The sequence below is a fragment of the Trichomycterus rosablanca genome, chromosome 16 (genome assembly GCF_030014385.1).
Source record: "Trichomycterus rosablanca isolate fTriRos1 chromosome 16, fTriRos1.hap1, whole genome shotgun sequence".
NCBI lineage: Eukaryota > Metazoa > Chordata > Actinopteri > Siluriformes > Trichomycteridae > Trichomycterus > Trichomycterus rosablanca.
The window spans coordinates 17,148,275-17,165,597 of NC_086003.1; the positions used below are offsets into that span (position 1 = coordinate 17,148,275).

The 17,323-nt window shown below is 39.3% G+C and overlaps 1 protein-coding gene across 3 annotated transcripts in view; it reads right to left on the reverse strand.

Moving 5' to 3' along the window:
* sgcd (sarcoglycan, delta (dystrophin-associated glycoprotein)) overlaps positions 1–17,323 on the reverse strand; it is a 324,184-nt gene that overhangs the window by 144,893 nt on the left and 161,968 nt on the right. Inside the window, exon 1 of one of the 3 annotated variants that reach the window (XM_063011238.1) lies at positions 14,525–14,744. The exons of the other annotated variants lie outside the window; for them this stretch is intronic. Coding sequence (XP_062867308.1) covers positions 14,525–14,527 — 3 coding nt within the window. The 5' untranslated portion in view covers positions 14,528–14,744. Of the gene's footprint in view, positions 1–14,524; positions 14,745–17,323 lie in introns of those variants that run through there. 3 annotated transcript variants of the gene reach the window in all.

A 17,323-nucleotide genomic window follows, 5' to 3' on the forward strand; every position in this document is an offset into this window, starting at 1 on the left:
CTTCCCTTACTTTTTTATTCTATATTGTATTTTCTTATCTTACCTTACCTTTTATAATATCTTGTCTTATCTTACCTTACCTTTTTTCCCCATCTTATCATGTCTTATCTTACCTTACTTTTTATCCTATCTTGTCTTATCTTACCTTTTATCTTATATTGTCTTATCTTACTTTACCTTTTATCATATCTTGTCTTATCCTATCCTATCTTATCTTACCTTATCTTTTTATATATGTGGTAATCTGTGGATATCTTGTCTTATCTTACCTTACCTTTTATTCTATCTTGTCTTATCCTATCTTGTCTTATCTTGCCTTACCTTTTATCATATCTCATCTTATCATGTTTTATCTTACCTTACCTTTTATCCTATCTCATCTTATCATGTGTTATCTTACCTTACTTTTTATATCTGTGGTAATCTGTGGATATATTGTCTTATCTTACCTTACCTTTTATCCTATCTCATCTTATCATGTCTTATCTTACCTTACTTTTTATCCTATCTTGTCCTATCCTATCTTGTCTTATCTTACCTTACCTTTTATCTTATCTTACCTTTTATATTATGTTGTCATCTTAATGCGTAAGATCAAGGACATAATCTGTAATTTGTAAGTATTTCATCATAAATTTTATTAGCAACATAACATACTAATAAATAATGGAATTATGTTTTAAGGCAGAACTAAATGTAAAACCACTTTTTTTTTTGTATTTACACAGCGTATTAATAACAAACACCATTTTGCATCTGTGATCTACTTGCTTCTAGCTACTCTGTGAATATCACCTTAATACCTTTGCTCCCTCTTCAAGGATAAGGCCTGCTGTTGTAACATATGTCTCCTGTTTTGTTTGTGCACAGGCGACACACTTGGCAGGCTACATAAGTTGTGATTTTTGCAGAGTAGAAAGCTTTATTGATGACTCCAAAAAACAGGGGGATTGAGAAAATCCCCAGCATATGAAACACCTGTTCACGGCTTAACCCATTTCCCTATGCCGCCGCTGCAGCGGTTTACTGGCAGTTCACCAGCTTCACGCTGTGACAAACAAGCCATTCCTTTGACTTATTTTCTTTTACCACTGTGTACCTAAACAGCAGAGCTGGAAATATACTCAGGGTATTTCACAACAAAAGCACAATCTGTGGAATAAAGTGGTAATTTTTCGTTAAAATTTCTGCTACACTGCTGGGAAACAGTAGTCTATTTTAAAATCTGAACTTTGACCTCCTGTTGGGGGCTAAGAATATTATCTCCAAGACTCTACACAAGAGAGACGGTGTCGGATGACTTTTCAGCCCTATAATAACTGTAAGCCATAAAAGACCCCTTTGGATAAGTGCGTCATTGTGGGCTGAAAGTGTCCGAGGCTTATTTACTGGAAGATATGGAGAGGCTGACCTAATGCTCCCCATTACAAAAGCGAACTGCAGCAAGAAACCAGTAAACTGAGAGAGTAAAGGTCATACACATTTCTGCATGTACAGACGAGGAAATGTACATTCTGAAAACTGAAAAAAAAATACTCAACAGTGTAAGGCAACGGGTTTTAAACAAGCCTCAGAAAGACTCAGTGTAAAATGTGGTATAAGACAGCAATAGTCATCAACTTTACTATTGGATATTTGTCATATTTTGTCACAACCCAAGAAAAAAAGGAAACAACACATGTAACTTAATATTGCATATACTGAAACAACAAAAAAAGCTTCAACACCCATATATCATACACCGACTCTAATTACACACTTTCAGTATTTGGTATTAGTCTTTCACATCACTCTGGATTAATGTTAGCACTTGTCCTTGCAATACTATTATAAATCAGACACTCTGCTATGGCTTTTCAGGCATGAACTGCCTATTTCAGGTCGTTCCACTTCAACTCCATCAGGTTCATGTCAGAACTTTGACTGTCATTCTATTTTTAGATTTTGTGTTTTGGATCATCCTGTGGCTTAAACCTATTTGTCCTTAGCTTGGGTTTATCGACACATAACGACACAATGTCCTGAAACAGAGATAAGTTTATAGGGTTTTTTTGTGTTCGTTAACAATGACGCATTTCTGACACAGCAATGCAGCTTCACACCATCACAATACCCCTGTCATGTTTAGCTGTTGGAATAATAGTGTCTCCATAAAATTCTACTTTCAATTTTCACCAGAAATAATGAAATTATTGTTGTCCAAAAAGTGTCTGTTAGTGGAACATTATGCTAAAAGGTTGATTTATTTATTTATTTATTTATTAATTATTTTAGTATTTATTTATTTATTGTTTGCAAATGTCAGTTTGGAAATGTGTTATATTTTTTAATATTTTTTTTATTATTAATTAATTTTATTATTATTATTATTTTTGCAAATGCCAGACAGTTTTTCATGTCTAGCAGTGATTTGTTCTTGCTGTTACTGATTTCATGAATGAGTTGTTGCTAGGCTATTAAAAATCAGGGCAGCTTCATTTGGTTAAGTCACTTCCAAATTTTGTTCATTTAGAAATTTTATTTATTCATTTATTTTATTATTTATTTATTGCAAATGCCTGTTTGAAAATGTGTTCAATTTTTTATTATTATTATTTTTTTTTTTTTTTAATTTAATTAAATTTTTTTGCAAATGCTTGTTTGGAAATTTTTTTCATTTTTTATTATTTATTTATTCATTTATTTATTGCAAATGCCCATTTGAAATTTTGTTTTATTTTTTAATTATTTTTATTGTATTATTTAGTTAATTATTATTTTTTTTTTTTTTGCAAATGCCCATTTACAAATTTTTTATAATTTTCTGTAATTTATTGTTATTATTATTTATAGTTTGGGAATTTGTTCTATTTTTTGTAATTTTTTCATTATCTTTTATTATTTATTTTTTTGCAAAAGCCAGACAGTTTTTCATGTCTTTCAGTAATTTCTTCTTGTTGTTCTATTACTGATTTCATAAATGAGTTGTCGCTAGGCTATTAAAAAATGTTATCAAGTCAGCTTCTCTTGGATATGTCACTTCCAAATTTTATTCATTTACAAATAATAGCTTTTATTCTGGTTCAGTTGAGTTCTGGAGCCTTAGAAATGTAATCCTTTGATAATCAGCATACATTTATGTTAGCTTTACTTGAATGTCCTTAAAACTGTACAGTGATTGACAGTCTTATAATAAAATTCATGATAAGTGAGGTGTATATTATACAGAACTGGCTTATATCAAGCTCTGCTGTGTTCAGTTAGATATAATGGCTCCACGAATGTGGTTAACTGGTTGAATAGGGAGCAAATATAGTTTAATGTCCTAAATTAATTCAGTGTGAGGAATAGCAGTGACAGAAGTAATCAGAAAGAAGGTTATTTTATAGCATTATAGGGTCATATCTGTGCCACAGGTCTTTTTACAGTTTGACAAGTAGCTTCTTTGCATAGTAATCTGATAATGTTAAAATTTTACCCAACTGTGGTCATTGAACATTTTATACACTGTTAAAACTCTCATTAAAACTGTGGTATAGTTGCTTTGTTCACTAGCCTGTCATGTTTATGCAGAGACGCCTAACCGGCCAATAGCACAGCTAGGATTTCCCAGATCTCAGTGATCGCGGGTTTGTGCATGTACACAACTCTGCATATATTACTCATAATGGACCAAAATGTAATAACTACATTTACCCAGACTAAAGACTCACATGCACTGTTATAGCCTTGGGTTGGCCACTCCGGGTATATAATATAGCCAAGGACACCCAGAGTATCCATACTGTACATGACAATGAATACGGAATATATTTAATAGTTATACATACAAACTATACAAAAATGCTGCTCAAGTAGTAAAGAACAATTAAAAAAGAAACAAAATAATAAAATTAAAAAAAGCCACAATAAAAATACATAAAATGGCCAATATTACAACAAATAATGTAAAATTACTGTCACTAGAAATATAAAAATTAAAATCTAGTTAAATGCAAAAATGAACAAATGCTTTTAGGCTCTTCTTTTTTAGTGATCATTAAGTTTACTTTTTTATTCCTTCTGGATGCTATACTGTATGTGAAATATTGATGATCTTGAGTCACGATTAAGAGCATCGTTTCAGAGGCATATTGAGGTGCCGTGGCATTAAGAGCTTTAAAACTGTGTAGTAAAATTTTATAGTCAATTTTAAAGGAAACAGGCAGCCAGTGAAGTGATGCTAAAACTGCTCTAATATAATTTCACCTCCTAGTGCTTGGTACTTTTTCACAGATGTAGTTTGTTAGGTGCCTTCCTTTAAAAGTGCATTCATTAATGTATCTTGAATAGCTGCTTTATCTTAATCAGGGTCATGACGGGTTCAGAACCTACACTATGGGTGTGTTCGAAAACCTAGTGAGCTGCCTTGCTGTCATACTGCCTAAATAGACAGCTGCCTAAGTAGAGAGGATTCTAATAAGTCATTGACTTATAAGTCAGGTTATTCAAACGCGCTACTTAGACAGCGATTCCATCAGTTTTTGCTTACTAAGCGAACACTTAGCCTCATGACATTCAAACCAATGGGATGAGGTGGCACAACGCACTAGCATGTCAACTAACATCTCCCTCCGTGTAACGAAAACGGTTACATTCGCTGACAAGCCAGAATTTGCAAATAAATGACTAGGGCTGGCACCGTTCCGATTCTCTGTATCAGTATCGGTCCGATATTGGCCCAAATCACTGGATCGGATATCGGAAGGAAAAAAACGTGTGATCCGATACTGTTGCTTAATGTAAATAACACTTAATGTAAATAAGGTGATTGTTTGTGTGTAAAGCAAATAACACACGAAGATACATTCCAACAGTGTTGTAAAATAATTCAATGTTCAAACATTCGAGTGGGGTTTCACGAGAACGCTACTTTTATGTCACACACACTCAGTGCAAACACAGAACAACCTAGCACAGCCGGAGACTAGATCATTTTCTAATCTCTTCCCTACACACTCGCTCCCTATACCCTAGCATTGTACACTTAACATTCTTAAAGGGCCAGACAATATATATGTAATTCACATTACATGACAAGTGTCGTTTATTGCCACTCACGCTTGATGACATCATTAACATGTGCCACTAATCTACAACTCATCCGCAACAGCCATTCAGAAATTAAAACACACTGATCTACTTCAACTTTTAGCCTTTAAAAAAATCATCTACTACTGCCACATCTAAAAACACTGTTTAAACTCAATAAAAAACGCTTTATAAATGATAAATCGGACTTGGATAAATCGATCTCGTCCCGGCTTGGAGATCTCTCACATACTCAACGATTAATCCACTGGTGTTATGAAATAAAACAAACTACACTTTCCTGTTTAGTCACAGATGTCCTCTTCAAAATCCAGCAGGGTTTTTAATAAGCACGCTTTGGTTTTTTAATAATCTAAAAATGTGACAGAACTTTAACGAAAAAAACTCAACTCTGCGTCAATTCTAATTGGTCCATCGCGTTTGATTGGCATCCACATCTTCCAATTGTAGACACTTTTGTTAAACAAGCCAAAAATGCTGCTAAATGTTCTGTGTGTAAAAGTTAAAATAAAAACAGGAGTTTGGCATAAGTGTGATGTTGTAGGTTCTGTATTTATTCCTTTACAATATTTGTTTCACAGTCTGAGCATTGTTATTTACATAGCTAGTTTAACCATGGTGCATTGAGACATGTATTATTACTGTTTAGTTGTTTGTCACTGCTAAGGCAGCATCGGATGCTCCCTCGTTATTCTGTCAAAATACCATTCAAATTTAAGGTGCCTTACTAGGCAGCATTTTAAGGCATCCAATAATTCGAACAGCCTTCTTCTCTGGAGCGTGTGTAGGATGACGTAAAATGCCGTCTATGTAGAGAGCTCACTAGGCTTTCGAACACACCCTATATGGCCGAAAGTATATGGACACCTGACCAACTGGTATTAAAATAGAGTGACCTCTGTGTGATCTTTTCGGTTAAAACAACTGCCACTCTTTTGAGTAGGCTTCTCACAAGACTGGTGGGAATGTGTGCCCATTATATCAAAAGAGCATTTATATGTCTGGGCACTGATACTGGTCAAGAAGGTTCCAGTTCATTCCAAAGCTGTTCAGTATGGCTGAGGTCAGGACTTTGTCCAGGCCATTGGAGTTTCTTTAAACCAGGCTTATCTTCTAGTCTCTATAGAGGCACAGGGGCACATGATGGATTGAGAAATGCTACAAGTTGGAAGCATAATTCTTTGTAGAATTGAAATATTACACCTGTTAGTGACTGATGTGGCTGCAACACATGGATTTGAATATTAGAAAGATGTTCCAATGCTATGTCCATATAGTGTACATGTAAATAGTGGGAACACACTCTGGACAGGGTGTCCTACCATTGTAGTACATGAGCCACTTTGTTAGTCACTATATGGGGTAAGGGGACATCAAAATACCAAGAGAAACATACACAATTTGTTATTTGAATAGGTTTCCATAAATCCTCCAATGATCCACAAATGGTAGATCAACAAAAGGGATGGTAGTTGTTGTAAATACCTGTTTATCTGTATCTGTACAGGTAGGAATAGCTAATAAAATGATCAATAACAGTACACACCAGATAAGTGCACCTAATAAAGTGCTCAGTGAGGGGATATTTCCACAGATACCTCTGAATGTATCTAATGCACACTGACATGTTTTACAATTGCTATATATCTTATCACAGAGGGGTACACAGAGCGATCAATTGCATATATTTTTACACACATCAGCCTTTTAGTGCTGACATACAGCAATTTAAATAAAAACTACATAAAACATAAGCCACATCATAATGAATAATGCAAATAACTTGCACATTCTTGTGTGTGCACTATTAAAGATAGCTGTAAAGGTAAAAGATAACAGTGGCAAGAAGCAAGAAGGTCCTGGGTTCGATTTTTGCATGTATTCTTCGTGTCTGTGTGGGTTTTCTTCCACAGTCCTAAGACACGCAGTCAGGTTAATTGGAGATTGCCCTTAGATGTGTGTGTGGGTGTTAAGGTGTGTATGTGTTTGTGTGTATGTATGCTCTGCGATGGACTGGTGCCTTGTCTAGGGTGTTTCTGTGTGCCTTGCACCAATCGAGAGCTGGGATTGGTTCCAGCACCTCCCACAACCCTGATTAGGATGTTTTATGATGGTTGAACATCATTTTTCTTTCTCTCTTTTTCCTTTAAATTTCAGTCTTCTCATTGACTTGTTTTTGATGATCCTCCAGTATACATCCCTACATGTTAATCAATATAAAATCCCTTATGACCTTTTAAAGACTGTTGTGATTGCATAATTTCACACAAGCAGATATGACAAAGCAGGCAAAAAATAAGTGTAGGACTAAAACAAGAGGAAAGAGGAAACCGCTCCAAAATCCGCTGTGCGATATGCGATAGTCATTACTTTCTAAAGGTCAGACAGACATATCTCAAAAACCTTTTCTGTTATAAAAACAAACGAGCATTTTTTTTTTTAAACTGACAAAATAAAAATAGAAAAATGGCAACCCTGGAACGAACAAGCAAACTCAAGCAATCACAAAGGTCTTCAAATTTAATATACTGTATTATAATCTAAACAAATAGTGAATAAGATGGAGTATGAGATTAATTCATTGTCTGTTTTACCACAACTTTATCCTATTCAGGGTCGTGGTGGGTGCAATTTCCTAGGCAAAAGGTAGGAGACACCGTGGGCAGGTTGCCAGATCATTACAGGGCGAACACACACTCACATGCAACCACACATTTACACCTAGGGTAGTTTTTAGTAGCTCCAGTTTAACCTGACTGCATGTCTTTTGACTGTGGGAGGAAACCGGAGACCCCGGAGGAAACCCATGCAGACACAGGGAGAACATGCAAACTCGAAAGGAAGCTCAACTAGAAACGACCCAAGCTGCTCCACCTGGGAATCGAACTCAGGTCCTTCTTGCTGTGAGGTGACAGTGCTACCCTCTTTAATAAAATAACCACCCCCTTGCAATTTACTTGGTGAAAGGTAGGAAACATCCTGGACCGGTTGCCAGATCATCACAGGTCAAACACACATACTTATATGCACCCACACATTAACACCTAGGGCAGTTTTTAGTAGCTCCAATTAACCTGATTGAATGTCTTTGGACTGTGGGAGGAAACAGGAGACCCCGGAGGAAACCCATGCAGACACAGGGAGAACATGCAAACTCGAAAGGAAGCTCGACTAGAAACGGGAAGCTGCTCCACCTGGGAATCGAACTCAGGACCTTCTTGCTGTGATGCGACAGTGCTACCCTCTTTAATAAAATAACCACCCCCTTGCAATTTATTGGGTGAAAGGTAGGAAACACTGTGGGCAGGTTGCCAGATCATCACAGGGCAAACACACATACTCATATGCACTCACACCCACACATTCACACACAAAGCAGTTTTTAGTAGCTTCAATTAACCTGACTGCATGTCTTTGAACTGTGGGAGGAAACCAAAGTACCCGGAGGAAACCCACACAGACGGGGAGAACATGCAGTGCTACCCTCTTTCATAAAATAACCACCCCCTTGCAATTTACTGGGCGAAAGGTAGGAAACACCCTGGACAGGTTGCCAGATCATCACAGGTCAAACACATACTCATTTGCACCCACACATTCACACACAGGGCAGTTTTTAGTAGCTTAAATTAACCTGACTGCATGTCTTTGGACTGTGGAAAACCGGAGCACCCGGAGGAAACCCATGCAAACTCCACACAGAATGGACTTGGGCCAGTCCACCTGGAAATCGAACTCAGGTCCTTCTTGCTGTGAGGCGACAGTGCTACCCTCTTTAATAAAATAACCACCCCCTTGCAATTTACTGGGCGTAAGGTAGGAAACACCCTGTACAGGTTGCCAAATCATCACAGGTCAAATACACATCTTGACAGTCTTGAGACTGTGGGAGGAAACCCATGCAGACGGGGAGAACATGCAAACTCCACACAAAAAAAGGAACTGGGCTGCTCCACCTGGGAATCGAACCCAGGACCTTCTTGCTGTGAGGCGACAGTGCTACCCTCTTTAATAAAATGACCAACATCTTGCAATTTTCTGGGCAAAAGGTAGGATACACCGTGGGCAGGTTTCCAGATCATCACAGGGCAAACACACACTCACATGCACCCACACATTCACACACAGGGCAATTTTTAGTAGCTCCAATTAACCTGATTGAATATCTTTGGACTGTGGGAGGAAACCCATGCAGACACAGGGAGAACATGCAAACTCCTTACAGAAAGGACCCGGACCGGTCCACCTGGGAGTCAAACCCAGGACCTTCTTGCTGTGAGGCGACAGTGCTGTCCATGAAAGCTTACCAGCTTAAGAAAAATACATTTGCTACAAAATTATAATGCGACAGCCAGCCTATTTTTATACTGTTTTTATAATTCTGTGTTTCTAAATGATCAAACAGCTTCCTCCACTTGTTATGTTTTTCTTGTATTTTTCCACTTTCTCTTATAAAAGAGAAAACAGCAGAATTTCAGCATATTTGATGTTAGACACATGAGGGATAGCTGTTCTGTTGTATTCAGGTGGTGTTATTCTCCAAGCTTCCCTACAGCTGTATTCTGCTAGCAAACCTCAGACACGTCAGGAAAACAAACTCGACTCCAACAAACATCATGAAGCTGCCATAACAAACATGAAAAAAAATATGAGAGAGGGCTGCAAAATGCACAAATGAAAATGTATGAGGTGTGGACAAAAAGTTCAGTGAATTGTCGGATATCTCAAATGAAACACGTGTCAAGTTCGAGAAGGCGCGTAGACATCAAGGGACATGTCTAGAAGCGACATCTAGCATGTGTGCATAGAAATGATGTATGGCTTTCTGTTTGCATAATAGCATTTTTAGCAGTAGACTGTGTTAAGTGACAACGATTTTCCAAAGAACTCCTGAGCCAGTGTGGCTATATTCATCACATTTGCATGAATACATTGAAAGCACATCTGTTGTATATCATGTTATAGTTTGCTATAAAAAAAATTTCCCTTTTCTATGCAAATAATTCTATTTGCTTAAATACATCTAAACATTTCTTGTTCTTTTTCGATAATGCATGGTGGACATATGCTGTTCTGTCCATCCAAAAAATACAATCAGTCCATCAATTAATCAATCCATGTTGGAAATACGCTGTTCTGTCCATCCAAAATATATAATCAATCCATCAATTAATCGATCCATGGTGGAAATACGCTGTTCTGTCCATCCAAAAAATACAATCCATGGTGGAAGTATGCTGTTCTGTCCATCAAAAAAATACAATCAATCCATCAATCTATCAGTGGTGGAAATACGCTGTTCGTTCCATCCAAAAAATACAATCAATCAATCAGTTAATCAGTCCATCCATCCATCCATTTATTCATCTATCAGTCAGTCCATCCATGGAAGAAACAGTTCTGTCCATCCAAAAAATACAATCAATCAATCCATCAATCAGTTAATCAGTCCATCCATCCATCTATCCATTAATCAATCAATCAGTCCATCCATGGAGGAAACAGTTCTGTCCATCCAAAAAATACAATCAACCAACCCATCCATCACTCAATTAATCCATCCGCCAATCAAGCAATCCATGGTGGAAATATCCTGGTCTGTCCATCCAAAAATGCAATCAATCATTCGATCTATAAGTCAATGAGTCCACCATGGTAAAAATATGCTGTTCTGTCCATCCCAAAAATACAATCAATCAACCCATCCATCCATCCATCCATTAATCCATGGTGGAAATAGGATATTTTGTCTATCCAAAAATACAATCAATCAATCAATCCATGGTGGAAATATGCTGTAATCCATCCATTAATTAACCCATCCATCCATCCATCAATCCATCCATCCATCCATCCAAAAAATGCAATCACCAAATCCATTCAAAAATCAATCAATCCATCTGCCAATCAATCAATCCATGGTGGAAATATGCTGTTCTGTCCATCCATTAATTAACCCATCCATCCATCCATCCATCCATCCATCCATCAATCCATCCATCCATCCACAAAATGCAATCACCCAATCCATCTGCCAATCAATCAATCCATGGTCGAAATATGCTGTTCTGTCCATCCAAAAAAATACAATTAATCAATCAATCCATGGTGGAAATACAGTGTATCACAAAAGTGAGTACACCCCTCACATTTCTGCAGATATTTAAGTATATCTTTTCATGGGACAACACTGACAAAATGACACTTTGACACAATGAAAAGTAGTCTGTGTGCAGCTTATATAACAGTGTAAATTTATTCTTCCCTCAAAATAACTCAATATACAGCCATTAATGTCTAAACCACCGGCAACAAAAGTGAGTACACCCCTAAGAGACTACACCCCTAAATGTCCAAATTGAGCACTGCTTGTCATTTTCCCTCCAAAATGTCATGTGATTTGTTAGTGTTACTAGGTCTCAGGTGTGCATAGGGAGCAGGTGTGTTCAATTTAGTAGTACAGCTCTCACACTCTCTCATACTGGTCACTGAAAGTTCCAACATGGCACCTCATGGCAAAGAACTCTCTGAGGATCTTAAAAGATGAATTGTTGCGCTACATGAAGATGGCCAAGGCTACAAGAAGATTGCCAACACCCTGAAACTGAGCTGCAGCACAGTGGCCAAGATCATCCAGCGTTTTAAAAGAGCAGTGTCCACTCAGAACAGACCTCGCGTTGGTCGTCCAAAGAAGCTGAGTGCACGTGCTCAGCGTCACATCCAACTGCTGTCTTTGAAAGATAGGCGCAGGAGTGCTGTCAGCATTGCTGCAGAGATTGAAAAGGTGGGGGGTCAGCCTGTCAGTGCTCAGACCATACGCCGCACACTACATCAAATTGGTCTGCATGGCTGTCACCCCAGAAGGAAGCTTCTTCTGAAGTCTCTACACAAGAAAGCCCGCAAACAGTTTGCTGAAGACATGTCAACAAAGGACATGGATTACTGGAACCATGTCCTATGGTCTGATGAGACCAATATTAATTTGTTTGGTTCAGATGGTCTCAAGCATGTGTGGCGGCAATCAGGTGAGGAGTACAAAGATAAGTGTGTCATGCCTACAGTCAAGCATGGTGGTGGGAATGCCATGGTCTGGGGCTGCATGAGTGCAGCAGGTGTTGGGGAGTTACATTTCATTGAGGGACACATGAACTCCAATATGTACTGTGAAATACTGAAGCAGAGCATGATCCCCTCCCTCCGGAAACTGGGTCGCAGGGCAGTGTTCCAGCATGATAATGACTCCAAACACACCTCTAAGACGACCACTGCTTTATTGAAGAGGCTGAGGGTAAAGGTGATGGACTGGCCAAGCATGTCTCCAGACCTAAACCCAATAGAACATCTTTGGGGCATCCTCAAGCGGAAGGTGGAGGAGCGCAAAGTCTCGAATATCCGCCAGCTCCGTGATGTCGTCATGGAGGAGTGGAAAAGCATTCCAGTGGCAACCTGTGAAGCTCTGGTAAACTCCATGCCCAGGAGAGTTAAGGCAGTTCTGGGAAATAATGGTGGCCACACAAAATATTGACACTTCAGGAACTTTTACTAAGGGGTGTACTCACTTTTGTTGCCGGTGGTTTAGACATTAATGGCTGTATATTGAGTTATTTTGAGGGAAGAATAAATTTACACTGTTATATAAGCTGCACACAGACTACTTTTCATTGTGTCAAAGTGTCATTTTGTCAGTGTTGTCCCATGAAAAGATATACTTAAATATCTGCAGAAATGTGAGGGGTGTACTCACTTTTGTGATACACTGTATGCTGTTCTGTCCATCCGAAAAAATACAATTAATTAATTAATCAATAAATCGATCCATGGTGGAAATATGCTGTTCTGTCCATCCAAAAAAATACAATTAATTAATCAATCAATCGATCCATGGTGGAAATATTCTGTTCTGTCCTTCCAAAAAAATACAATTAATTAATCAATCAATTGATCCATGGTGGAAATATGCTGTTCTGTCCATCCAAAAATGCAATCAATCAATCAAAAAATACATTTACATTTCCGGCATTTAGCAGACGCTTTTATTCAAAGCGACTTACAGTACTGTGACAGTATACTCTGTAAGCAGTTGAGGGTTAATGGCCTTGCTCAAGAGCCCAACAGTGGCAACCTGGCAGTGGTGGGGCTTAAACCAGCGAGCTTTCAATTACTAGTCCAGTACCTTAACCGCTAGGCTACAACTGCCCTTAATACAACAGACAGGTTGAAGAAAGTTAGATTTCTCAGTTAAAGACAGTAGTATACAACATAAATACCAACATTCTGTACATATTCACAGATTCCCTTATATAGTGCATTAACTTTGCTTTCCAGACCCTTTTTTTCACAGGTTTTGGAACTTCATTCATTAGTCCTAATCTGAGACTACTCACTCACTTACTCACTCACTTATTATCAATGAGTCTAAATCACAAAACATCCCCAATCCATAATTCCTTTTTCTACTGTGCTTTATAGTTGGTGTGATGAATCTGGGCAGGTGGAATTATCCTTACATCCACCAAACCCTGAATTGTTGAAATTCCAAATAATGTGCTATAAAGTCCAATAAGTGTGTGCTTTACACCCCTCTTTATGCATTCTTTGGAAAAACTAAATTGTTGGAATTTGACTTGGAAGGACTGGCTACATACTGTACATTTAGCATTGTAGCGAACTGTGAGTTCAATTTGTGGGTAGAGAACAATGTAATGCCAAATAAAGTAAGCAAACAGGAGCTTGGTATAGAAAACAAATCCAGGGCTGTTTATATTCCTGGTGGAGACGTCCAGATTAACTTCTGAGTAAGCGGAAACCTGCAGACAGCAACTGGAGACTCTGAGCCCCATGATCTCCACCTTCCTCATGAACACCGTCCCACATGAAAATCATGATATAAGCAATTTACGTCAACAAATCAACACCTGGAACCTGTTCATGCTGCGGATGTTCGTCTCAAGGCATTAAATTACCCTTCATGAGAGAGAGCTCACTGGATAGAATGGGTCCCTCCTACCCAACAGTAACTGCAATCTTTCCACAGCAAGCTCTGTTGTTAATTATTTATAGCAGCACCGCTTCCAGAGGGCCTAAGTAATTGAAACCAAATGCAGACACGGAGCGATGTAGGGAAAGAAAGGAAAATGACAAGCAGAATGAAAGAAGGAAGTGGAGGAGGGGATCTTTTTTTCTGCTAAAACTTTTGGCACAAGGTCTTCCAGACTCAATAGATACTGCCTGCCTCCAAGATCACGACTTACACCAAAATAAACTCACGCGCCGGGTAAGCAAAACAGTTGCAGAAGCGTGCGAGTCCGAAATACCAGAAGGTTCAAAAATAAAGAAACCAGAAGCAAAAACAGCTTCTGTTTTCTCTGCCGAGACAATAAGGTAGCAGCGTCGACTTTCTGCCAATTCACACAAGCCAGCAAAAAAAAGTCAAGTCTGCGACCCAGAAACTTACCATCCTGCTCTGCTCACCCTGTACTTCCCAGTGAGAATACCCAGCCAGTCAGGGAGTGTCAGCTAGATAATACAAGATTGACTCCTTCAAATTGGTGCTTTGTGAATCAGTCTTCTTTGCTTCCACACAGTCTCTCTTTCCTTCTCTTTAACTTTTCCAATAACAGATAGACAGCCAAGTCCCTGCCCCTGCGTCTGGAGGAAATCCCTGGACTCTCCGCACGCTGTATGTACGTACGTACGTCTGCTGACGAGACTGAGCCCTGCCACCATGTAAAATAAAGAGAAAGGATTAAGGACAGAGAGGGAGAGGGAGAGGGCAGGGGCTACTTCTGCACTACTCCGGCTGTTACAACCCCCCTTTTGCCCAGCCAGAGTTATATATGGCACACACATGTGGAGAAGCAAAGGCAGGGGTGGGCGGTTTTTATTTTTTTTGGTGACCCCTGCTTGAGCCTGTGTGTGTTTATGAGTCATTTGGGGTAAGAGAACTGGAAAAAAACACTCCTTTTTTCCTCTAATATGCCTGACAGCATGGAAAGGAAATAGCCACCAGGGTTTTTCTGTCCTGCTTTTTTCTGATACCAGTTTAAAGTTGTCAGCTAGATAAATAATAGTAATCTTAATTTGGCTTCCTGTTCAGGAATGTCATTTTAACCTTCACATTAACTGAAAGCACCAGGTGTGTGTGTGTATATATATATATACAGTGTATCACAAAAGTGAGTACACCCCTCACATTTCTGCAAATATTTCATTATATCTTTTCATGGGACAACACTATAGACATGAAACTTGGATATAACTTAGAGTAGTCAGTGTACAACTTGTATAGCAGTGTAGATTTACTGTCTTCTGAAAATAACTCAACACACAGCCATTAATGTCTAAATAGCTGGCAACATAAGTGAGTACACCCCACAGTGAACATGTCTAAATTGTGCCCAAATGTGTCGTTGTCCCTCCCTGGTGTCATGTGTCAAAGTCCCAGGTGTAAATGGGGAGCAGGGCTGTTAAATTTGGTGTTTTGGGTACAATTCTCTCATACTGGCCACTGGATATTCAACATGGCACCTCATGGCAAAGAACTCTCTGAGGATGTGAGAAATAGAATTGTTGCTCTTCACAAAGATGGCCTGGGCTATAAGAAGATTGCTAACACCCTGAAACTGAGCTACAGCATGGTGGCCAAGGTCATACAGCGGTTTTCCAGGACAGGTTCCACTCGGAACAGGCTTCGCCAGGGTCGACCAAAGAAGTCGAGTCCACGTGTTCGGCGTCATATCCAGAGGTTGGCTTTAAAAAATAGACACATGAGTGCTGCCAGCATTGCTGCAGAGGTTGAAGATGTGGGAGGTCAGCCTGTCAGTGCTCAGACCATATGCCGCACACTGCATCAACTCGGTCTGCATGGTCGTCATCCCAGAAGGAAGCTGACGCACAAGAAAGCCAGCAAACAGTTTGCTGAAGACAAGCAGTCCAAGAACATGGATTACTGGAATGCCCTGTGGTCTGACGAGACCAAGATAAACTTGATTGGCTCAGATGGTGTCCAGCATGTGTGGCGGCGCCCTGGTGAGAAGTACCAAGACAACTGTATCTTGCCTACAGTCAAGCATGGTGGTGGTAGCATCATGGTCTTGGGCTGCATGAGTGTTGCTGGCACTGGGGAGCTGCAGTTCATTGAGGGAAACATGAATTTCAACATGTACTGTGACATTCTGAAACAGAGCATGATCCCCTCCCTTCGAAAACTGGGCCTCATGGCAGTTTTCCAACAGGATAACGACCCCAAACACAACCTCCAAGATGACAACTGCCTTGCTGAGGAAGCTGAAGGTAAAGGTGATGGACTAAACCCAATTGAGCACTTGTGGCGCATCCTCAAGTGGAAGGTGGAGGAGTTCAAGGTGTCTAACATCCACCAGCTCCGTGATGTCATCATGGAGGAGTGGAAGAGGATTCCAGTAGCAACCTGTGCAGCTCTGGTCAATTCCATGCCCAGGAGGGTTAAGGCAGTGCTGGATAATAATGGTGGTCACACAAAATATTGACACTTTGGGCACAATTTGGACATGTTCACTGTGGGGTGTACTCACTTATGTTGCCAGCCATTTAGACATTAATGGCTGTGTGTCGAGTTATTTTCAGAAGACAGTAAATCTACACTGCTATACAAGTTGTACACTGACTACTCTAAGTTATATCCAAGTTTCATGTCTATAGTGTTGTCCCATGAAAAGATATAATGAAATATTTACAGAAATGTGAGGGATGTACTCACTTTTGTGATACACTGTATATATATATATATATATATATATATATATATAGATCAGCCATAACATTAAAACCATAGGTATATAAACATAAAATAGGTATTATTTGGTTGTTGGATCATTCTCAGCACTGCAGTGACACTGACATGGTGGTGGTGTGTTAGTGTGTGTTGTGCTGGTATGAGTGGATAAAACACAGCAGCACTGCTGGAGTTTTTAAACACCTCACTGTCACTGCTGGACTGAGAATAGTCCACCAACCAAAAATATATCCAGCCAACAGCACCCCGTGGGCAGTGTCCTGTGACCACTGATGAAGGTCTAGGAGATGACCAACTCGAACAGCAGCAATAGATGAGCGATCGTCTCTGACTTTACATCTACAAGGTGAAACAACTAGGTAGGAGTGTCTAATAGAGTGAACAGTGAGTGGACGCGGTATTTAAAAAATTCCAGCAGCGCTGCTGTGTCTGATCCACTCATACCAGCACAACACACACTAACACACCACACACACCAGT